Source organism: Ammodytes marinus, assembly GCF_949987685.1.
Source record: "Ammodytes marinus genome assembly, chromosome: 21".
NCBI lineage: Eukaryota > Metazoa > Chordata > Actinopteri > Uranoscopiformes > Ammodytidae > Ammodytes > Ammodytes marinus.
The window spans coordinates 11,186,268-11,205,440 of NC_137225.1; the positions used below are offsets into that span (position 1 = coordinate 11,186,268).

At 39.6% G+C, this 19,173-nt stretch overlaps 2 protein-coding genes across 2 annotated transcripts; one reads left to right on the forward strand and one right to left on the reverse strand.

Moving 5' to 3' along the window:
- The first annotated feature begins 2,127 nt into the window (after positions 1-2,127).
- pkia (cAMP-dependent protein kinase inhibitor alpha) lies at positions 2,128-6,092 on the forward strand. The gene is made up of 3 exons (XM_080049782.1): positions 2,128-2,200; positions 4,402-4,561; positions 5,174-6,092. Exons 2-3 carry the CDS (start codon positions 4,429-4,431, stop codon positions 5,248-5,250), a joined length of 210 nt encoding a protein of 69 aa, XP_079905908.1. The 5' UTR covers positions 2,128-2,200; positions 4,402-4,428; the 3' UTR covers positions 5,251-6,092.
- Positions 6,093-7,543: 1,451 nt separating this feature from the next.
- On the reverse strand, positions 7,544-15,665 carry bco1 (beta-carotene oxygenase 1). The gene is made up of 11 exons (XM_080049775.1): positions 15,566-15,665; positions 15,340-15,468; positions 15,027-15,156; positions 14,104-14,251; positions 13,850-14,000; positions 13,266-13,492; positions 12,488-12,742; positions 12,063-12,168; positions 11,836-11,930; positions 8,379-8,490; positions 7,544-8,232 (listed from the first exon to the last, which is right to left on the reverse strand). Exons 1-11 carry the CDS (start codon positions 15,627-15,629, stop codon positions 8,084-8,086), a joined length of 1,566 nt encoding a protein of 521 aa, XP_079905901.1. The 5' UTR covers positions 15,630-15,665; the 3' UTR covers positions 7,544-8,083.
- Between the last annotated feature and the right edge of the window lie 3,508 nt (positions 15,666-19,173).

Below are 19,173 nucleotides of genomic sequence, written 5' to 3' on the forward strand. Positions count from 1 at the left end.
ATGGTGTCGTGACAATTATATGTGTCGCTTAGCAGGTTTATCTCGCATATGAGCAATGTGGTTGTCTTATTTTGTTTGGGTTGTATTACGAGGGTTTCCTCTTACATTTCGTATGTGTGTAGGCCTATCAGCTAGAAATATAAATAGTGAATACGTAATTTCAGTTTGTAGGCTCGATATAGCCTACAATTTAATTCTGGTCTGACAAACAATGATTTTCTTAGACTTGGATTGTTAATGAACTGAATTATCTTGGCATTATTTATCTTTGGCTACCAATAGCAACTGGGTTGTCTGGCTGATACAAACATCCGATCATTTCATTGGTTGTTACTATGTCCATGTAGGCGACTCATGTACTCCTGTTCTCATTATTTTCCCCCAAATATGGCAATACAGTAAGCAAAGGAATGCCACCCTTTTCACAATGTTGTCATCAGATAGGCCTAGAGTAGCCTAGCCTATCATACATTTATTCAAATAGACAATTAATGTCTTAACTTAACAATGACATTGGCTTCTTTGTCCAATTAGTTAATGAATCAGAAGTAGCCTAGGTTTTCACCATAGATAGTAAATAATAGGTTTTCACTATAGATAGGTTTTCACATAGGCTACAGGGAAATTGTGTTAGGGTGTTAATAGCCTACATTTTAGATAGCCTAGCTAAAGAAAGCTAAGCAACAAAAAAAATAGCTAGGCCCAAATGTAGGCTAGGCGTAGGCCTATATCTGTTTTAAAAGAAGATGGAGTGTGCAATAGGCCTAAGTTAGGCTAACTGTAGAAAAACAACAACAATTCCTCTAAGCCTATGACAAAATTGTGAGTATGCAGCCTAAACGTTTTCCACAATTTTTATTCTAATTTAATTTCCTATTTCAACCTTGTCTGATGACAGACCTCATTTAAAAATGAATGAAAACATTGCTCCCGAAACAATAAATCTAATGTGTCTATCCCCTTGTTGCCTTCCTCACTTGCCCAGAGCACTCGGAAGTTCCCAGTTTGGCATATTGAGCACATGTGTCATCTGAATAGAGGGATTCACAGCCAGATGCTACGAGGCCACAGTAAACGTTACTGAAGGGCTAGGCCTATAACCTCTCTGTCTCTCCATCACAACAAGATCGCTGTTCTCACACACTGACTCTCAGCTCTCTCTTCACACACACACACACACACACACACACACACACACACACACACACACACACACACACACACACACACACACACACACACACACACACACACACACACACACACACACCATGGCATATACAATAGCAGCCCTGTCTGTTCCTCAGTCATCTGAACTCTGAGCTTTCATTGAACATTCTTTGGGTAGAGATCCTTCTGCGTTTATCTGAATAAGGACAATACACACTTATTTTAGACTGTACTGTAATGCTTCTTTTCTAAAAATATAATTGGTATGTAGCTATAACATTATTTACAGTACCTGGGGCGAATGTGGCTCAGTTGGTAGAGAGGGTCGGCTGATGATCAAAGGGTTGGAGGTTCGATCCCCGCCCTGCCACCTGTGTCATGGTTGTTGTGTCCTTGGGCAAGACACTTCACCCACCTTGCCTCGTGTGAATGTCGATAGTTAGCCTGCTATGTGTATGTGAATGGTAACGTGGGAAAGGAAAACAGGTCTCCCTTGTAAAAGAGTCTTCGGTCTCAATGGGATTTACCTGTATAAATAAAGGTTAAAAAAAGTACCTACCTTATATTTAATAGGCCTACTATATCCTACTCAAATTGACTGATAAATGTGAAGGTGGCATTGCAGCCTAGATCTTTTATTCGTTTTATTATTATTATTGTTTATTTTTTTACCAATGAATAGCCAGCCTATAGAATGTATGTAGGCTACGTAGGCTCATAATCCGGTTTATATAATCGATATGAATAAATAAACAAACATGAGACAGTTTACATTCTTAATGAAGGTGATTTAGTCGGTGTTGCAACAAGTTTATTTCAGGCCCTGGCTGTAATAGGCTATCTATGATAACTTCCCAAATAAGGGCTTTATTTTGAAAATTGTAATCGGAAGCTGTAGGCTAGTATTCTGGCACGGGCTTGACGATGGTAAATCCTCTGTCGTGAGCGCAACGGTGAATAATACTGAAGTGGGATTCAAGCTGTTGTGATTGACACATGCGAATATTCAGAGGACCTATAATCCAAACAGGTACCATGCTTATAATTATGACAATTTGGAACAGAGTTTGCATGCATAGCTTTCAAGTGTAAGGGGCAGGCTGCGTTTACTGGCACTGATCTCTATGGGGGTCTTTGTCATCACAGAAAGACATATGGCTGATGATTTATAATTGAAGTCAGTTCAGGCATATGGATGATTCTGCACCATTAATGGCATGTCTTTATTTAAAGGCTAGGTCTTTTTTTTGTGCAAGTCTTTACTGTGCAAGAATGCAAGTGATTTAGAGGATTCCGTTGCGCACGAGGCTACTTTCTTTAGGTGCCTCCAAGCCCAATAAATGTTGCAAAACGTCAATTATTTAGACTACAGGCTAATACATTGTTTTTAATGGACTAATGACAGCTCATATAGAACTATGTCAAGGGCGTTTAATGAATTACTCAACCAGTAGCTCTACTTTCATAAGCCTATGGATTTAAAATGATGCTCAAAATATAATAAATATCAAAACACTTACATATAGCCTACTAGGCCTAAGGGAATATAACTATTGTTTTTCTAAATGGCTATCTAGGAGCAGTGTGTTTCTCTCTCTCTCTCTCTCTCTCTCTCTCTCTCTCTCTCTCTGTTTGTGTGTTCCTGAGGGAGGAATAGAGAGACAGTTTGGCATCATTCCCAGCTATGACCAGGCCACCTAGAATAACGCTGGCATAAGTTTCTGGGACTCCATTATTCCTGCACCCCCCTCTTCAATGCCACGCTCGCTGCTGATAATGCGGTTGGCAGCACAACAAATCCAAATTGCTCCAAAGCAGGAGAAGCCAAGTTTGTTTTGTTTTGTTTTCTTCTATTCACTTTTTAATCAGACAGAGGGGGGAGTGCAATGCACGCTCTACTGTTGTATTAGTCAGTGATTTGATTATTGGTTTGTAGTCTGTGCTGGATATATTGTTGTTCGAGCCAACTTGAGCTCTGATTCCCACATGGGAGCAAATGCGGACAGCATGAGCATGCCTCTGCAAGAGCAGGAAACAAACACACATAACACACAGACCCTGCTAACCTGCTGATGTTCTACTCCACGGATGCCAGAGTGTGATTAAATTATGAACACTGAAAAATGAATATTTCATGGACATGCCAAGAATGTTTTGTCATCTTAATCTTAATCTTAGTCACACATAATATACATTCACTGGCAGTAAGAAATTAACTTGAATTGATAATTTAAAGAAAACAATACTAATTTGATAAACTGATGTAGGCCTATACACATCAAATTCCATTTCAAATGTTTCTGTGCTTCATTTGAGTGTGTACTTATGATTTGGGGAGATGACTAATTCGGAAGTTAATCCTTGGCTTTATATTGGAGAATCAAATTGTGTCTCTTGCCTCCCCATGATGAGTCTGACAATTGCACATGGACATCTGTTGGGTCTTGCCCGTCTTGACACCATTTTGAGAATGACAGCTGAGTGGGAGCGTGTTCAGATGATAACAGAAGAGGCATCCAAAAATTAGCCATGGTCAGTCACAGTTTGCTCAGCTCTAAAAAATTGCCACAAATGGACGTAGGAGCTGAGGTCATTTTAGCAAAATCCCCTAAAGCTTGTTTACTTGTAGTCTTAAATGCACATATCAAATTATTTTTGTTGAAGTGTGTGACTTTTTTCCATGAGTAAAACTGGGGCAGGAATGGCAGAACCTACTCAGTTCTTCTGTCAACTTTACTCAGGCAGATTAATACAGAGTGTTTGAATTACAACAGAGGGGTTTAGCCTAAATCTCTGTGGCAACACGGCTCCCACCATGCTCCATGCTCACCCCCGCGTAGGATGACAATTTGAATACAGTACTGTCTTCCCTTGTTCCAACATTGCCCCTTTTTGGTTGCTGTAGTGCATCAGTTCAAGAGCACCCACGTTTGTGTTTACATTCAACTGCCCAGTGTCTTTCTCTAAGTGTGTCCTCCGTTGTCACTTGTGCCCTAGACGGACTGAGATTAAAACAGATTAATAGGGATTAGGTCATAAAATAAGAGGAGGGAGGGATGTTTTGAATGAGTGCATTGGTAACTGTGTCACTTTCTTCATGTCAGCTATAAACTCCTGAAGTATCTATGAAGTCTGTAAGGCACGTTTATTTACTTTATTTGTGTGTGTGTGTGTGTGTGTGTGTGTGTGTGTGTGTGTGTGTGTGTGTGTGTGTGTGTGTGTGTGTGCTAGGCCCTGCTATGGTGAGGTGTGTTAGCGATGACGGATGTGGAGGCGTCCTATGAGGACTTTGTCGCCTCTCGACGGTCCGGCCGCAGGAACGCCGTCCATGAACTCCCAGCAGCCCCTGGGGCGCAGGGACCAGCTGACCTGGCACAGCTTAACAAGTCAGGTGAGAAACATTACCAGTCATGACGGCAAATGTTTTTGTTTTTTTACGCCGTGTAATGTAGACACTTGGAACCTCCAGTGCACCTTCACTGAGACTTGACTTTGTTGAGTATAGGAGACACACTTTTGCTATTTAAACTGTCAAGATGAACACTAGTTGCCTAGTCATACATTTTGTAAAGAACACTGTCCATGGTGCTGAAATCTGGGGCCGTCTGGGGCGTTTTCCCCCCTGACGTTTGCGCTGGTGAAGACTGATGGCCAATAGTTTTCTTCGATTGATCGGCCTCACACCACCTTAAAATCCCACTGCTGTATACACAGTATACCTGGCTGAATCTCATGGTTGTATGTTATACCTCAGCAACTTCTACCTCCCTTGTTTTCATGGTGACTCACTCGCTGATTCAATCAACCTCATTCGCATCACTTACTCCACGCAGAGTAACTTATGCATGAAACAACAGACTGTATGTCTCTCTCTGTCCCTCTTACTCTCTCTCTCTCTCTCTCTCTCTCTCTCTCTCTCTCTCTCTCTCTCTCTCTCTCTCTCTCTCTCTCTCTCTCTCTCTCTCTCTCTCTCTCTCTCTCTCTCTCTCTCTCTGTATGTCAGGCGATGAGGGAGAAGACACTAAGAAAAGCCAGGACTCTACAGCTAAAGAAGAGGAGACTCAAGCGGAGGGCAGCTAGGCAGCAAAGGGATGCTGACATTTGGGGACTCAAAGGACTCAGACAACCTCTTGCTATTTTCTACCTAGGTCCCTGAATGCTAGGCCAGTTGCACACATTGACTATGAACGGACACAGCGAAAATCCTCTACTGCCACCATCCCAGCATCAGGAAGCCATCACTATGGTAACCACAGTGCTCTTCCCCACTCTGCACTTGGGTGTGTTCCAATATAATTACAAAACATCCTTTCCGGGCTGCCTTTCCCTTTCCTTCATGCCTGCACACTCTTTCAGTGCTCACTATTGACTTTGTCCAGTCTCCCTTAATTGTTTTCTTTTGTGAGCTCAACTATAAAATTGTGGGTTAGTTTGCCGGAATTTATCTCATAACCTCTCTACAGTGTTTTCAAAACTGGACTGAACATCCACAAGGGAAGGTGGTAGGCCTATGTTTTTTGTGTTTGTTTTTCCATGGCAGGTGTGACTCCACCAATTCAGTGTGAAATAAATGTGGGTAAGTAAGGTTGCAATCTGGCATTTGTAATATTCTGGTAATTGGCCTGACAGTGCCAGTCTAAATCATGTCAAAACACAGGACATAGTAGGGAACAATATTGATCCGTGATTATTTTCTTGATACTGATGACGTCAATTGTTTGACTCAGCTTGTTTTTTTAGTGTAATGCTAAAGGAGTATGTGGCATCCTTTTATCTTCAGGTCAATAATAACTTGTACATTGAGTCTGGTATAGTGTGATGTAATGACTAGTACTGTTGCACTGTTGGCCTAGACCAGAGCACACATGATCATGTTATATTCATGAGTACTGTCACTGTGCTGTTAGTGATTAAACAGTAAATGCGCCTCTACTTGATTTTATCGACTCTGTAAGTTTTGATGTGCAATTAAATCTCACCAGTGAAAAATGAAATGATGATGAATTCATACATGTTATTCATACCTCAGATGACATGGCTGAGTAAATAAGGTTGTTGCCTCCCTCTAGTGGTCATCCATAGCACCACTATTCAGTAACTAATGGTCCATCCAAATTTACAGTATATCCATATCTATATCCACTTGTCTTGAAATGATATGGTACTCTGATGCAATGGCGTTCACAGAGGGAGTAACTAAGTGCCCTTTTTTTAAATCTGGGTAAAACTTTACAATAAGGGTACCTTAATTAACTTGTACCTAACTGTTAATAAGTACATGCTTAATAAACATGAACTAAGCATTAACTAACTGTTATTCTTAGTTTATGCTTAACTAAGCATTACTTAACAAAGCATTAACTAATCATTAATAACTAGCATTAACACTTATTTAATGCTAAATAGGCATTAACTACACATTAACTACCTATAAATAGCATTAACTTAGCATTAACTAACAGTTAATCAATGTACCCTTACCCTAGTTGGCTAATGTGACTTCCCCAGTTTCTCTGAGGTCAGACAAGGTAGATATGAGCGGCTAAGGTGCTGCTCCTGTGTGACCTTATGGCAAAGCTAATTAGATAAAAAATGTTTACTACCATAGGCAAGAGAAGCAAGGAAAGTGTATTTATATAGCACAATTCAGACACAAGGCCAAGTGCTTTACAGGGGCATAAAATAGATCAAGATTAGACATTAGAACTTCCATAGTTAAAGAGAGATAGAGATAGTAAAAACAAGAAACCATAGAGTCAACCAACTAGCCCTGGACTCCTCACTTTTTTCCCATATGTGGGGGTACCCATATGGGACAAGTGGTAATCTGTCCCATTCACAATATATTAATGTTAATATACGTGTTAAATCGCTCTATTTTCATACAGTGATCACATATAGTGTGCGTGTTTCATAACTCCGATCTCTTCGCCACCCGCTCTGCATGTAATCGGCAAATACACTTTTCTGGGATCCCACAACAACTGATATCCAATCAGAAGAGAGAACGCTACAAGTGCCTGCAATTACATTTACGGCCACTAGGAAATGCCGGCTTACAGACGATCACATCAGAGAGGCATTTGAGTGGCTGTCTCATGCTGCCTCTGCTCTGATGCAATAGATAGTATACCACCACTAAAGTCACTGGGGTCCCCTATACTTTGACCATATGGTGGGATTGATACTGTGATTATTATTATTGTTGGCCCAGGTGCTGGAACTGTTACTCTATGATTATAGACCAATGTAATACCATAGGTAGATGGTGATTATACCTGTGTTGTTTATAAGATATTGATGAGACCTATATAGGGCAATAAATACTATGATAATACTGTAGGGATGTGTCATACAAAAGAAGACATGTTGGTAAGTAAGCAAACTTTTCATTTTTATTTCAAACTCTTTGAAAGCACATTACAAAGGGTTCAACAAATACAAACGGAAAACAAAACAATAATGGTATAATAGCCGAGTGTGGTGAGGTGAGATACTTTGCTTATACAATTGGCTGCAAATGACCCATAATATCTCCAGCATGGCTTGTTATCTTTATAATATGATAAGATCAAGTTCTTCAAATGTATTATAATGATCAAAATCAATACTGAAGCATGCATTCAAATACGGAACTGACTTTACTTGTGAGTTAGTTTATCTCAGAGCTTATGGGGAGTGTATTAAAAGGATGAGGACTACATAAGAAACAGTGACATATATTTATATATATACAAGGTTAAGCAACATTTTGATCAACACAAAATCGATAAAAACTGTACGTTACTTTGAAAATTGTTTGAAAGCAATCACTATAACTGTAGACATTCTCATCTTGCTTTTCTCTCAAATTGTTCAGACGTTCAAATCGATCCATTGGGAAGTTCCCAAAAGGTATTTTCTACACAACTCGTTAATTTCCATGTGGGATAAAAAAGCCATGCATGTCTCTGGGGAGCTCAGAGTTCACATACGCCCGGGCTACTTCTTTGAATGTTCTGCCATCAAGAATGAGGAGGTAACTAGACTGGCCTGGGTTCGTTATTGCTGATAAGACCACACCTGCAAATGGAAAGGAATAGTTTACGGATTTTAAATAACTCTTCAGATACAGTCTCCTCAATACAGGTGTAATCAGTGAGGGATATTAGCTAATGTTTATTATATATCAGCTGGTATTCCTGTCACTCAATCACACAGTATCTCACCATCATCCTCTGACTCTCCGTTTGGTCTGGGGATGAACACAGGCTCTGACGGCATGCAGTCGCCCTCGTTCCATCGAACACTTTCCTTGGTTTCTGTGTCAAACTTTGCAATCTACAGTAATTTAAAAAAAAATAGGGGAACACATTAAACATTAGAAAAGTCACAATCACTGGATTAGAAAGAGCATCATTAAAATTATATAAATGGATTATGTTTGTGAGCTACATCAAAAAGGTACATAGCACACATACCAGAAAGAAATCTTTTTAGATGAATGATGTTGATAAGACATTACCAGACACGTTTTACCCGCTTATCTAGTGTTTTCTTCAGCCTATATTAACACCTAGAGCATGAGCTTTGATCGTGAGTGACCGTGCAGGACTTTGTCCTGATGGCAAGTTATATACTTAGAAAAGAGCTGTAAAAAGCTATCAAGTAATAGATAGCCCCTTGATCAACTTTCTTCCTAGTATTACTTGGGCTGCCTTTAGTCAGAGTGATGGGTCACTATCACTGAACGTTTGGAAAATCATTTTTCCCAGAGCTAAATCAGTGAGACGCCAACGCTTCCAGGTACAACGGCTAACAAGCTTTTGATAATGTTACTAATCCATCCGTCTATCTATTAACCTCGTATTACTTGAAGGATTGCAGAGAGACTGGAGACTGGAAAAATGTGTACTTTTTCTTGGCCTGCTTTTTATTCCTGTTTCCAAACATAATTACGTTCAAAGAAAACAGTAAGCGTTCTTCTGTCTTTATAATTGTGTGTCAAGTGGGAATAAGTAAAAAATAACTTATTGTTTGAATTTGAGATATTTCCTTTTTTCCCTTCCTCTCTGCATGGACTATACTTCTGGACTGTGATTAGCAATGAGACACAAGGGAAGCTTTTCTTCCAAAGTGTCAAAGCTTTGTTATCGAATACTTTGAAGTTGTGCTGTTTATCACTTCCTTCCATTGTACCTTGATGTATAGGTGTACCAAATGGAAAGGACGCATTACTGCACAGTTTGCATCACAGCCAGGGCCAATGACGTGTTTTGGTCTTTGTCGGGACAACTGGTAATTTGCACTTCAACGAGTGTTTCCTTCCCAACTGGTAAATCTCAGTTCTGCAATTTTCTTCCTACCGTAAACACAATGCTGCCAGGAACAATCTGTTTCCCAATCGCCCTGAATTTAAAATGCTATTGGCAAATAACGTCTATGAGACTGTAAAAACAATGGACCTCAGCTATGGTCAGATCTTGTTAATAAAGCTGAGCAGATACTCAGTGATCCTACCCACCCCTTATATAGGAGCAGGCCCGCTCACACAATTGGCTGGGCCCCTGAAAACCTCCAGTCAATGGGCCCCCCTTACTCATACTTTACTTGTATCAATGTGTGTGTGCGTGCTCATCCCTAAATAAACACATACATGTATTTGTAGATAGACTAACTATCTTATCAACCAGGGACGTTCAGCAAGAGTTTTGGGAGCAGGAGCTCAAGTGAGAAAAAGGACTCTTTTGTGATTATTATACTGTATATATTTTTTAAAATAGTAGCACATTTCTGACTCACTTACCAATTTATTGTAATACCCTAAAACTCATGCAATTGCTTTATTTCAACAGATTTTTACAAAATAATATTGGTTTTCTTGAGTATTCACTAGGTTTATCACAGGAGCAGGCAACAACAAAGGACACTATCACAGATATTGCCTAATACTGCGGGCTGCCCCTGAGGTGCAGTAAAGAACTGGTCAGACATCCTTATGGTGTGACACCTGGGTCTGGTCTAGGCAGTATGTTCAGTATGTGGCATGAAACTCATGGAACATTTTTCAAATTGTACCTGGCTACTGGTGTCAACCTGAAGACATGGGTCAAAGACTTTGGACATTATTGTCCCCATAGGGAAATTCTTTAACACAAAAATGTACATAATGAATTTAAACCTGTTTGTAGACTCAGGAAAACAACAGAGTAATTACCTTGTCAACTTTATAAGAATGAAGAAGAACAACAAAAGGTGTTTTACCTGAGGGGTCAAAATACTTTTCATAATTCATAGAATAACACCCAGACACAAGTAGCAGGACGACTCAGGTAAAATAATCCATATGCCAAAACTGCACAACAATATATCAAAACCAAATTTTGTAACCATATGGCACACAAAAAAGGAAAGGAAAGTAATGCATAATTGTATTAAAGAACTACATTTATCTGATATGGAGACACCTGAATTCATCAAGGAAATCATGTTACTGTAACTCAAATTTAAAGAAGCTCTTCAAGACTAGATTATTTTTTGAGAGTTCAAATTAAATGGATGCAGGGCTGAAAGATTCCTGGGAGAACAAATGGATATTTATTTTATGATTGACACATTACTACTACTAGGTGGGAAGCCTACAAGGCACACTGTATAAGGGTTCAAATTATAAGTTATACAAGTTCCCTGGCCAGCCTCCATTCCCCCTCAGCTCAGTGTTGTGGTACCCAGTCCACCTGCCCTGGGTAAGGGTGGGGGAGTACATCATGTTATGATGTTTAAAAGGCATATAGGTAATCTCTAGCGAACACTTGGCGATTGTTTGTTTATGTTTATACTAACCACGTTTATATTTGTCTCTCAGAGCCAGTAAGTCTAGCCCGTTCCCCGAAACGTCAAAATCGTAAATATAAACAGCTTATGGCTCTGAGCCAGGCTTTTTAAAATTGGTGTTAGAGACTTTTTTTCAGCGTGCCGTGCACACAGGACAGACATAAAGTGGAGGGTAGCGGAGGAGTAGATATTGGCATTTTATCCAAGTTACAATATAATGTTTGTTTTGTTGTTATGGTCGTGCAAGTTTTAAATGGTTATAGTGAATATTTCTGTTAAAAATAAAGTTAAGCTTAGTTAGGTTCTTGGCCTCTGAAAACCATGGGCCCCCCAAGGGCTGGGCCCTAGAAAGCTTTCCCACTTAGAAAGTTTTTACCCCTTATGGGCGGCCCTGTATACGAGGTTCCAACTCAGCAACAGTGGCAGTAGCAGGCTGCTGCAAAGGTCAATCAGAACCAAAAGGTTTAGCTTGCCATTTGTCCCATCTGCTATAAGACTTTTTAATAAAAGACACATGCCAAGATCATGAACACTGTGTTTTTCTTTTACTGTTTAAAAAAAAAGATGTAATGTTGTTTTTAGGCCTGCTACTGATTCACTGATGAACTGAACTATTTATTCTTAAATGTTGTTGTTGTTGTTGTTGTTGTTGTTGTTGTTGTTGTTGTTGTGTGTGTGTGTGCGGGGTGTGCCCACTTGTATGCCTATGTGTCTTAAATGTGCTGCACTTTTGACCACACAAATTTCCCAACTCAGGGATAATAAAGTATACTTTGACTTTGAAAGCATACTGTACGTTCCCATTAGTCTTGTTTTTGCAAAAGCCATACAAAAAACAATAGAGGATCTTACCTGTGTTGACAGAGCAGACTCCTCCACACAGCATCCATAGACAAACCGGTGTTTCTTGCCGTTGAGGCCATAGTTAATTCTGGGTAGATCCAGACCTTAAAGAAATAAAATTATAGTTTTTGTATTTGCTTGAACTAATCGATCACTCTTAAAGATGCAATGCAAGAATGCTGGAACAATAACTATTGATTTGCTACAAGTGTCCAATTGAGTTGCATTGGTCTTACCTTCACAGACCACCTCTGCCTGGCACATTAGTTTGCCATCCTTATCCTTCACTGCACTGGCTGTCGTGTTTTTGAGTTTGACCAGGTCCTCTCCAATCGCAATGCTCTGTGAAACCCATTCAATAAAATATAAACGATGAGTTAGAGGATTTTGAATATTTTATTTAAAGAAGCTCCAAGGGAATATTTCTGAAACAGTCAAATGTTTCCTCTGCCGATCATAGATTACATGTAACAGCAAACGATCAGTGCAAAGAAGGCCATTTTTATATAGTTTTTTCTTTCTCAATGGCTACGCTCATCTAGGAACAAAAGCTGGCATCGTTAAATCAGTCCAAAGGGGGCGCTAGAGTAACACAAACCGAAGGTTCCTCTGAGCCACTTTATGGGAAATCAATTGTATTTATTTAAAAAAAAAATCCCACCTGGTCTGCGCAGATGGGAAGTGCAAATCTTCTGTAGTTTGGTTTGGAGTAGGTGTCATCTCCCGGACCCATTTCCTGCAGCTTCTTGAGGTAGAACATGTCATAAAGGCTGTTATCCTTGTACGCGATGACATCAAAGATCACGTGACCGTCTTCCTCGAAAGCATTCACATGATGGTAGACGATCATTGCTCCGGTGTAGTACTTTGTCTCAACCTCTTTTCCGGTCTTTCTGTCTATCAGGTGGATCAGTGTCTGACAAAGAAAACAAACATTTAGAAAAAGACTAGAGTCAGTCCCTGTCAAGACTACGTATTCTGTCCATAACAATAGCAGACCTGAGCACACCCTTTCTCCCTGGGATCTACAGCTGTTTCATACTTGGTAACACTCTACAATAAGGGTACATTACTATAATGTTACTTAATGCTTAGTAAATGCTGAATAAGCATCAACTAAACAATAACTAACTGTTAATAACTGTTTAGCTAATGTTTAATACGCATAAATTAAGCATTAACTAACCATTGTGCTTAGCTTATGCTTCACTAAGCATTAGTCATCTAAGCAAAGTTCATTCATGCATTCACCAAGCATTAACCTAAGCATTAATAACAAAGCATTAACAGATTCGTAATGCTTAATAAGCATTGACTAACCATTAACAGCACTATATAACACTTATATATCACTTAATAAATGTACCCTTATTGTAAAGAGCTACCAAGAAGGATATACATCACAATAATCAAAACACAGACGGCAGTGGCCCCCTTACATTTTCCTCTAGGCAGACTTTGAGGCAGCTGGCCCAGTTGACCCCCCTCATGTAGGCTGTGGCCATCTTGAGGATGTCCAGTTTCAAGGGCTGCTCAATGAAGATGAAGTAGTTGTCCGTCATGCCGAAGCTGTGGTAGTAGCTGGGAGTGAGCAGGGAGCGGCAGGGAAGTGAGCAGACCGTCTCCACGCTCTTCAGCGCGGGCACACTCTTGCCTTGGTCTGAAACTTTGAAGCAAAGAGCAAAAGGAAAAGAAACAAATAAAGAGAGATGTTAAAAAAACACAATAATAATTGGGCCAAGGCATTCTTTTAATAGGTTGGCAAAGAATGGTTAAGATAAACTGATCCTGTAATAAATAATAAAAGCTATGACTTATATGAGTTCTCTATCCAATGGCCATTAGCCATTCAGTAGCTGTAGGGTGCCCAAGGTGTGTGTGTGGATGTAAACATGGTATCAGTTAAATAACATGTTTCTATGTTTAAATAACTTCTGTTGTATCGTAACTTTCTCTATCAAAGCTGATAGAAAAAAGGGCACAGCACTAGTGCCAAGTAAAGCAGGTGGCAAAGTTCAAATACCTTTCTCTGTAACAGCGGGGACTTTGAACAGTATGTATTTAGTCTTGCCCCTCGCTGCTATTGAAGTTCCGATGTTGTAGGCGTTGCCCTCCTTGTCATAGTGTGGATGGGAACAAGCCATGTTAACCGGCAGGTACTTCATGTAGTCCACCTGCCCGCAACAGTTCAGCAACTCGTTAGCTGTGGTATACACTTTTTACTTGGAAATGTGTGAAGTGATCATTGGTAAGTGGTCGAAATGAGCAGTGATTTACCTTGTCCTGGGTTTCCAGGGTCACAGGATCAATCTTGCGGATGTAGTTGGTTTCAGAAGTGGCATAGTAATCGTCTCCATACTTAATGAAATTGCTTCCACCGTTGTCTGTGAAGTCAGGCACTGTGTGGTTGAGAAAGGTAATGGCCCTGAAAATAAAGAAAAATGAAATACGATAGCAAGGAAGGATGTGCATCATACAACACATAAGGACCCTAATTGACTCACTCCCCTAAAAAGGTGTAAGCTTCTGCCATCTGCAAACCTAAAATAAGTTTTACAATGTTGCAACACTAATGAGTGTTGCAGAGGCTACTATGACGATTTCAAATAAACTATTGAAGAACAATGGACACTCTACAAAATTGTGGAAAAACTACCAGCCATAATAACAACTACAGTATGGGTTTGTCAACAATGTTATGGTGAAAGGAATAGAGTCATTTAAAATGTATCTGAATATAATTAACTATGCTGTATGGTGGTATGCTGTAGAATAAATCCTTTTTGTTGAAGATAAAAACACGTTGGGCCAATTAAAACCAAACAAAACAATCTTTACTCAGATTCAGAAGACAATATAGATGATCATGGAGAGCATAAATCCATGGGGAGAAAATCGAAGTTTTCTATGTGTAATGCCAGGGTGTCTTGTCTGAATTGTATCATTGAAATGAGCTATTAAATACCTGCTGGTTGTGGTGGGAAGACTGGACAATTCAAATGTAAATTTGAGGCTGAGGGTTGCCAGGATGATACACATGTTAATGTTCCTATGAATCTCTTGTTTAAATTGTCACCCCCTACCGGGGCTGATTTTCTTCACACCAACAGCCCAAACATGGCACCTCATCAACAAAGACCGGAGAGTATACACACACAATTATTCAAGAAAAGAAGGAGAAGAGTAAAACACACACTTACTTGTGAATTAAATTCTTGCTTGGGTCTGGGTATGCCATTGTTCCCATTTCAGACACAACTATCCTGTTCGCCGCCATGTTATCGTTATACGTGTCACTTCTAAGAAATCTGCTCCTGTGGATCATTTCACCTGTAAGAAAAAGGTATTATGTCTCTTTTTGTTCAGTTGCTCTCCTCACTGACATAACATGAGTGAAACAGATTAAAGGTGTAAAACACAGATCAACAGCAAACAAAGCTTGCATAATCTATGTTACAACATTTCATGGATACAGCTGAATGCAAAATTCAAGTTTGATTTGCAGGAACCAACCATCTTTGAAGGCGTAGCTCTGCATGATGGCCATCCCATCAAACCAGTGGTCGTAAGTGGTTTCCCCCACAGAGAAGATGCCCGGGCCATTGCGCAGCAGAGTGCCTTGGAGCCAGCTGGGAATATTCCCTACACAAGAAGAAACATAGAAAAAACCTTCAGCAATTTGGTTTAAAGTCAAGGCATCTGTTGCGCAGTCAATAATGCAGAAAAAAATGTGTGTTACCTTTTACTTCTGCCTGGAAAGGCTCCGGCCTCTCAGTTGCATTCCTGGAGTGGTTTGTGGTCATGTTTGCTGAGAGCAGAGAAGAACACGCTGAGGTGGCTGAACAATGCTGGATACTAACAGCAGTGTAAACCACTCCTTTTAAAGGCCGGCTCTCTCTCGAGGGGGCGTGTGGGCAAAGGACGTGTTAACAAGCATCTGATGGTTATCTTTTCTGTGTTGAGGTGGATTTGCAGCTCAGTTCAGAGAAAAGGGTTCAACTTTTAGAATCCTATTCTGAGTCAGCTGCTGACTGATAATTTCGTACCGGTTGCTGAGGTCCCAAATATGTATTGCTATTTATTTGATCTCAACAAATCAAAAGTTATTCCACTGTTTCACCCAGGTTTACATTTAATATGAGACATTTTAAATTGCAAAAAGAAATGTTGTCTTAAATATAAAGATATACAGCGGATACAACAGCACATGAGTTGATTTTATTTTTAGTGGCTCCTTTCGACTAATCTATAAGCCCCTTTCATCAGCCGTAGTTTGCTGGACTGGGTACTGCAAAAAAAAAAATCTAGATCGGCACAGAAAGGAAATTGTAAAGAGCAACCCATTTGTATCTAGCTGATGTGTAATATTCCTGCAGGGAGGTACAGTGTGAATCTTGTACGATCTTAGAGCTTATGCAATGACTGCATTGTAGACCAAGGCTATAATAGTTCTTTATGGCCTTGTGTCATATTGATAGCATGCGTACTGTCATTGTGACCTTAACTGTTTTTGTAATTATTTTTCTAAGAAGGAGGTGCTGGTGTAACTGTTTATTTCCCAGAATGACCAGCTAATGACACACATCGGTCTTGAATAACCTGGCCCTTTATCAACATATCAGTGATTCTTGAGAACCGGTTACAAAAGGCCATCTTGCATATGTAACTGCTGTTATGTTTAAAACAAAAAATATTTAAAATTGTAGATGTTATTAGGGATTAAGAATAAATTGTCTGGAGCACAATTATCCCCTTAAATTGAATTGTATCATTATTATGTCAAATATATGACACTTGTTATCTTCTCACGATGTGTGAGGTAACACAACTGTCTTCCCACCACAACCATCAGGTATGTGTGAGGTAGCACAAAAAAATGTTTGTTAGGTAGCACAAGAAAAACGTTTGTAGTAGTTAGCAAAAAAAACATAGTTTTAGGTAGCGCAAAAAAACATATGTAGTAGGTCGCACAACAAAAAACGTATGTAGTAGGTAGAAAGAAAAACTGATGTAGCAGGTAACACAAAAAACGATGTAGTAGGTCCTACAATTTTGTGTACCTTATTGTAAAATGTTAACCTTTGTTTTTCAATCTTTGTAATATTTTTTCTTAGAAGGAGGTGCTGGTGTAACTGTTTGATTCCTTGAATGATGACACAAAGCTGTCTTGGAAAAGGCATTAATATTTAACAGGGCCAACAAGAGACGCACATGTTCTTTTTATGACTGTAACTGAAATGGGTCATGATGACCTATGCAGAACCACGTTTGTTCACGTGTTGCTCTCATGAAAACAATGACAGAATTTCTGTCTGAGGCTTCCATGCTTTGCCCCATGAAAAGTTATTGGGCCCTGTGTCCTTTTTAGTATATTGGAACCATAGTGTTTGAGAGACTTGCCGACCATCAAACTTTATAAAAATTTAAAAATGTTTCACATAGTTGTACTTGCTTTTTGCGTGTGTCCGTGCGGTGTGAGTGTATTGGCGATAGGTGAAATGTTCACAGATAGATAAGGGAGTCTGGAGGACCAGTACTTTAAACCAGAAACACCTCATTCAATCCATTTTTGCACTTTGAACACAATGCCAAACTTGCAACTTCATTAACCCCATGCACTCACAGTAATGTGAGTGCATGGGGTTATTATTTATTTATAAATATTTGTTTATTTTACTTTACTTTATATTTATTTATTTTACTTTATTTTGTCAACAATTATAAAAAGTAAGAGGGGGTAGGACCAGAACATTTTTTTTAACTTCTTCCTATCCCTATTGAACATGAACTATATTATTTGAGTTATGTATTTGTTGTTTAGGATCCCATTTTTTATTTTTTTTTATTTATTATTCTCCTTTTTTATTGCTCAATTGTTTTATTTATGTTTGTATTATTATTTTTTTAACCATGTTCAATAAAGACTAATGATGATAAGTGATTATTTTCTGCATATGCTAATACCTTTGTGGTCCTTGTGGTCATTCCCCAACTTTTTTACACTGTAGTTTGTAGCTCAAAAAAGAACAATCTAGATACATCACTCCCCTTGAACTTTTCCACATTTTGTCACATTACAACCACACACAAACATTTATTTTATTGGGATTTCATGTGATAAACAGGCCCGGTTCTAAACAGTTAGATTAGGGTGGGCTGGTAGAAATTTTAGGTGGGCACGCTGGGCAAAGAGCTGAGCGCGCGAGCAGATTTTTTTTGCCCTTGTAAGATCTCTGCGTCTGATTTTTGGCACATTTACTGTGAATTGTGTAGAACACAATATGCAAATAAACTTTGAGTGTTGCTGTGTGGGAGTTTTGATTCTTGCATGTTTTTTTCTCCAAAATGTTTATGAATAACATATAATATACATTATATACAACATAATGTATATATTTTTTTAATCGCAGTATTAACTGTAGGCAGCCTGAGCTGATAGAAGAGATAGCTTTGGGACTGGGCAACCTGGATGGTGGTAGTCCAGAGCTATATACTATACACACTATATAGATACAGTATATAGTCTTTCCGCTATTGCCTCCGATGTCCAGCTGGGTGAAAATAGTAGCCAGCCGAGGTCACAACCCTGCTAGGGGGGTCCGGGGGTATGCCCCCCCCCCGGGAGATTTTTTTTTACGTTTTTAATCCAGACCCTGATATCTTGAACGATAGAGGGTCTGGCCACGATCAATAGTAATTTCCAACTCAAGGGGCGGCTCCTACTCGTGCATTTCAAATGCCACTGCACGCAGTTGGATAGCACTACAACCAATCAGAGCGATGCACAAGGTGACGTATTAAGCCCTGTTCGTTTAGCGAACAGCTGTTCAACTGTTAAACTAAACTTTTTCCACTTACTTGCTAATGAAAGATTTGAGTGCCGTCTTCCAAATCGTAAAGGGTCGAGGCCAAAGAAGTCTCAAACTCAAACTACATATCCGCAGCCATCTTTGATGTTTACTATCACGGCTTCGACGGCACATGCACGTCACTGTCGTCATCTGGTTACGTCCGCCCCAGAACACCATACAAAGGGCTCTGGCCCACCCATATTAGATAGAACCAATTGAAACGTGAGTCAGGATTTCTGGACTTTCTGAAAAAGCTTCAATGGAGAGTGTCCAGACCAACAGGGGCAGCAAATTTTATTTGCCAGCGCCTAGTGGCAGGTCTGGAAATGCCAGGCTATGAATCTGGTGCACTTTGAGAGGAAAATTAAGGGTGTATTCACACTGGGAAAGTCCGCTAGTTCACTTGCTTTGGTCCAGACCAAATAGAGTTTAGATTTTTTTTGTTTGGTGTGGTCCACTTTCATATTGCCCCTTTTGCAAGTGAACCAGCATCACG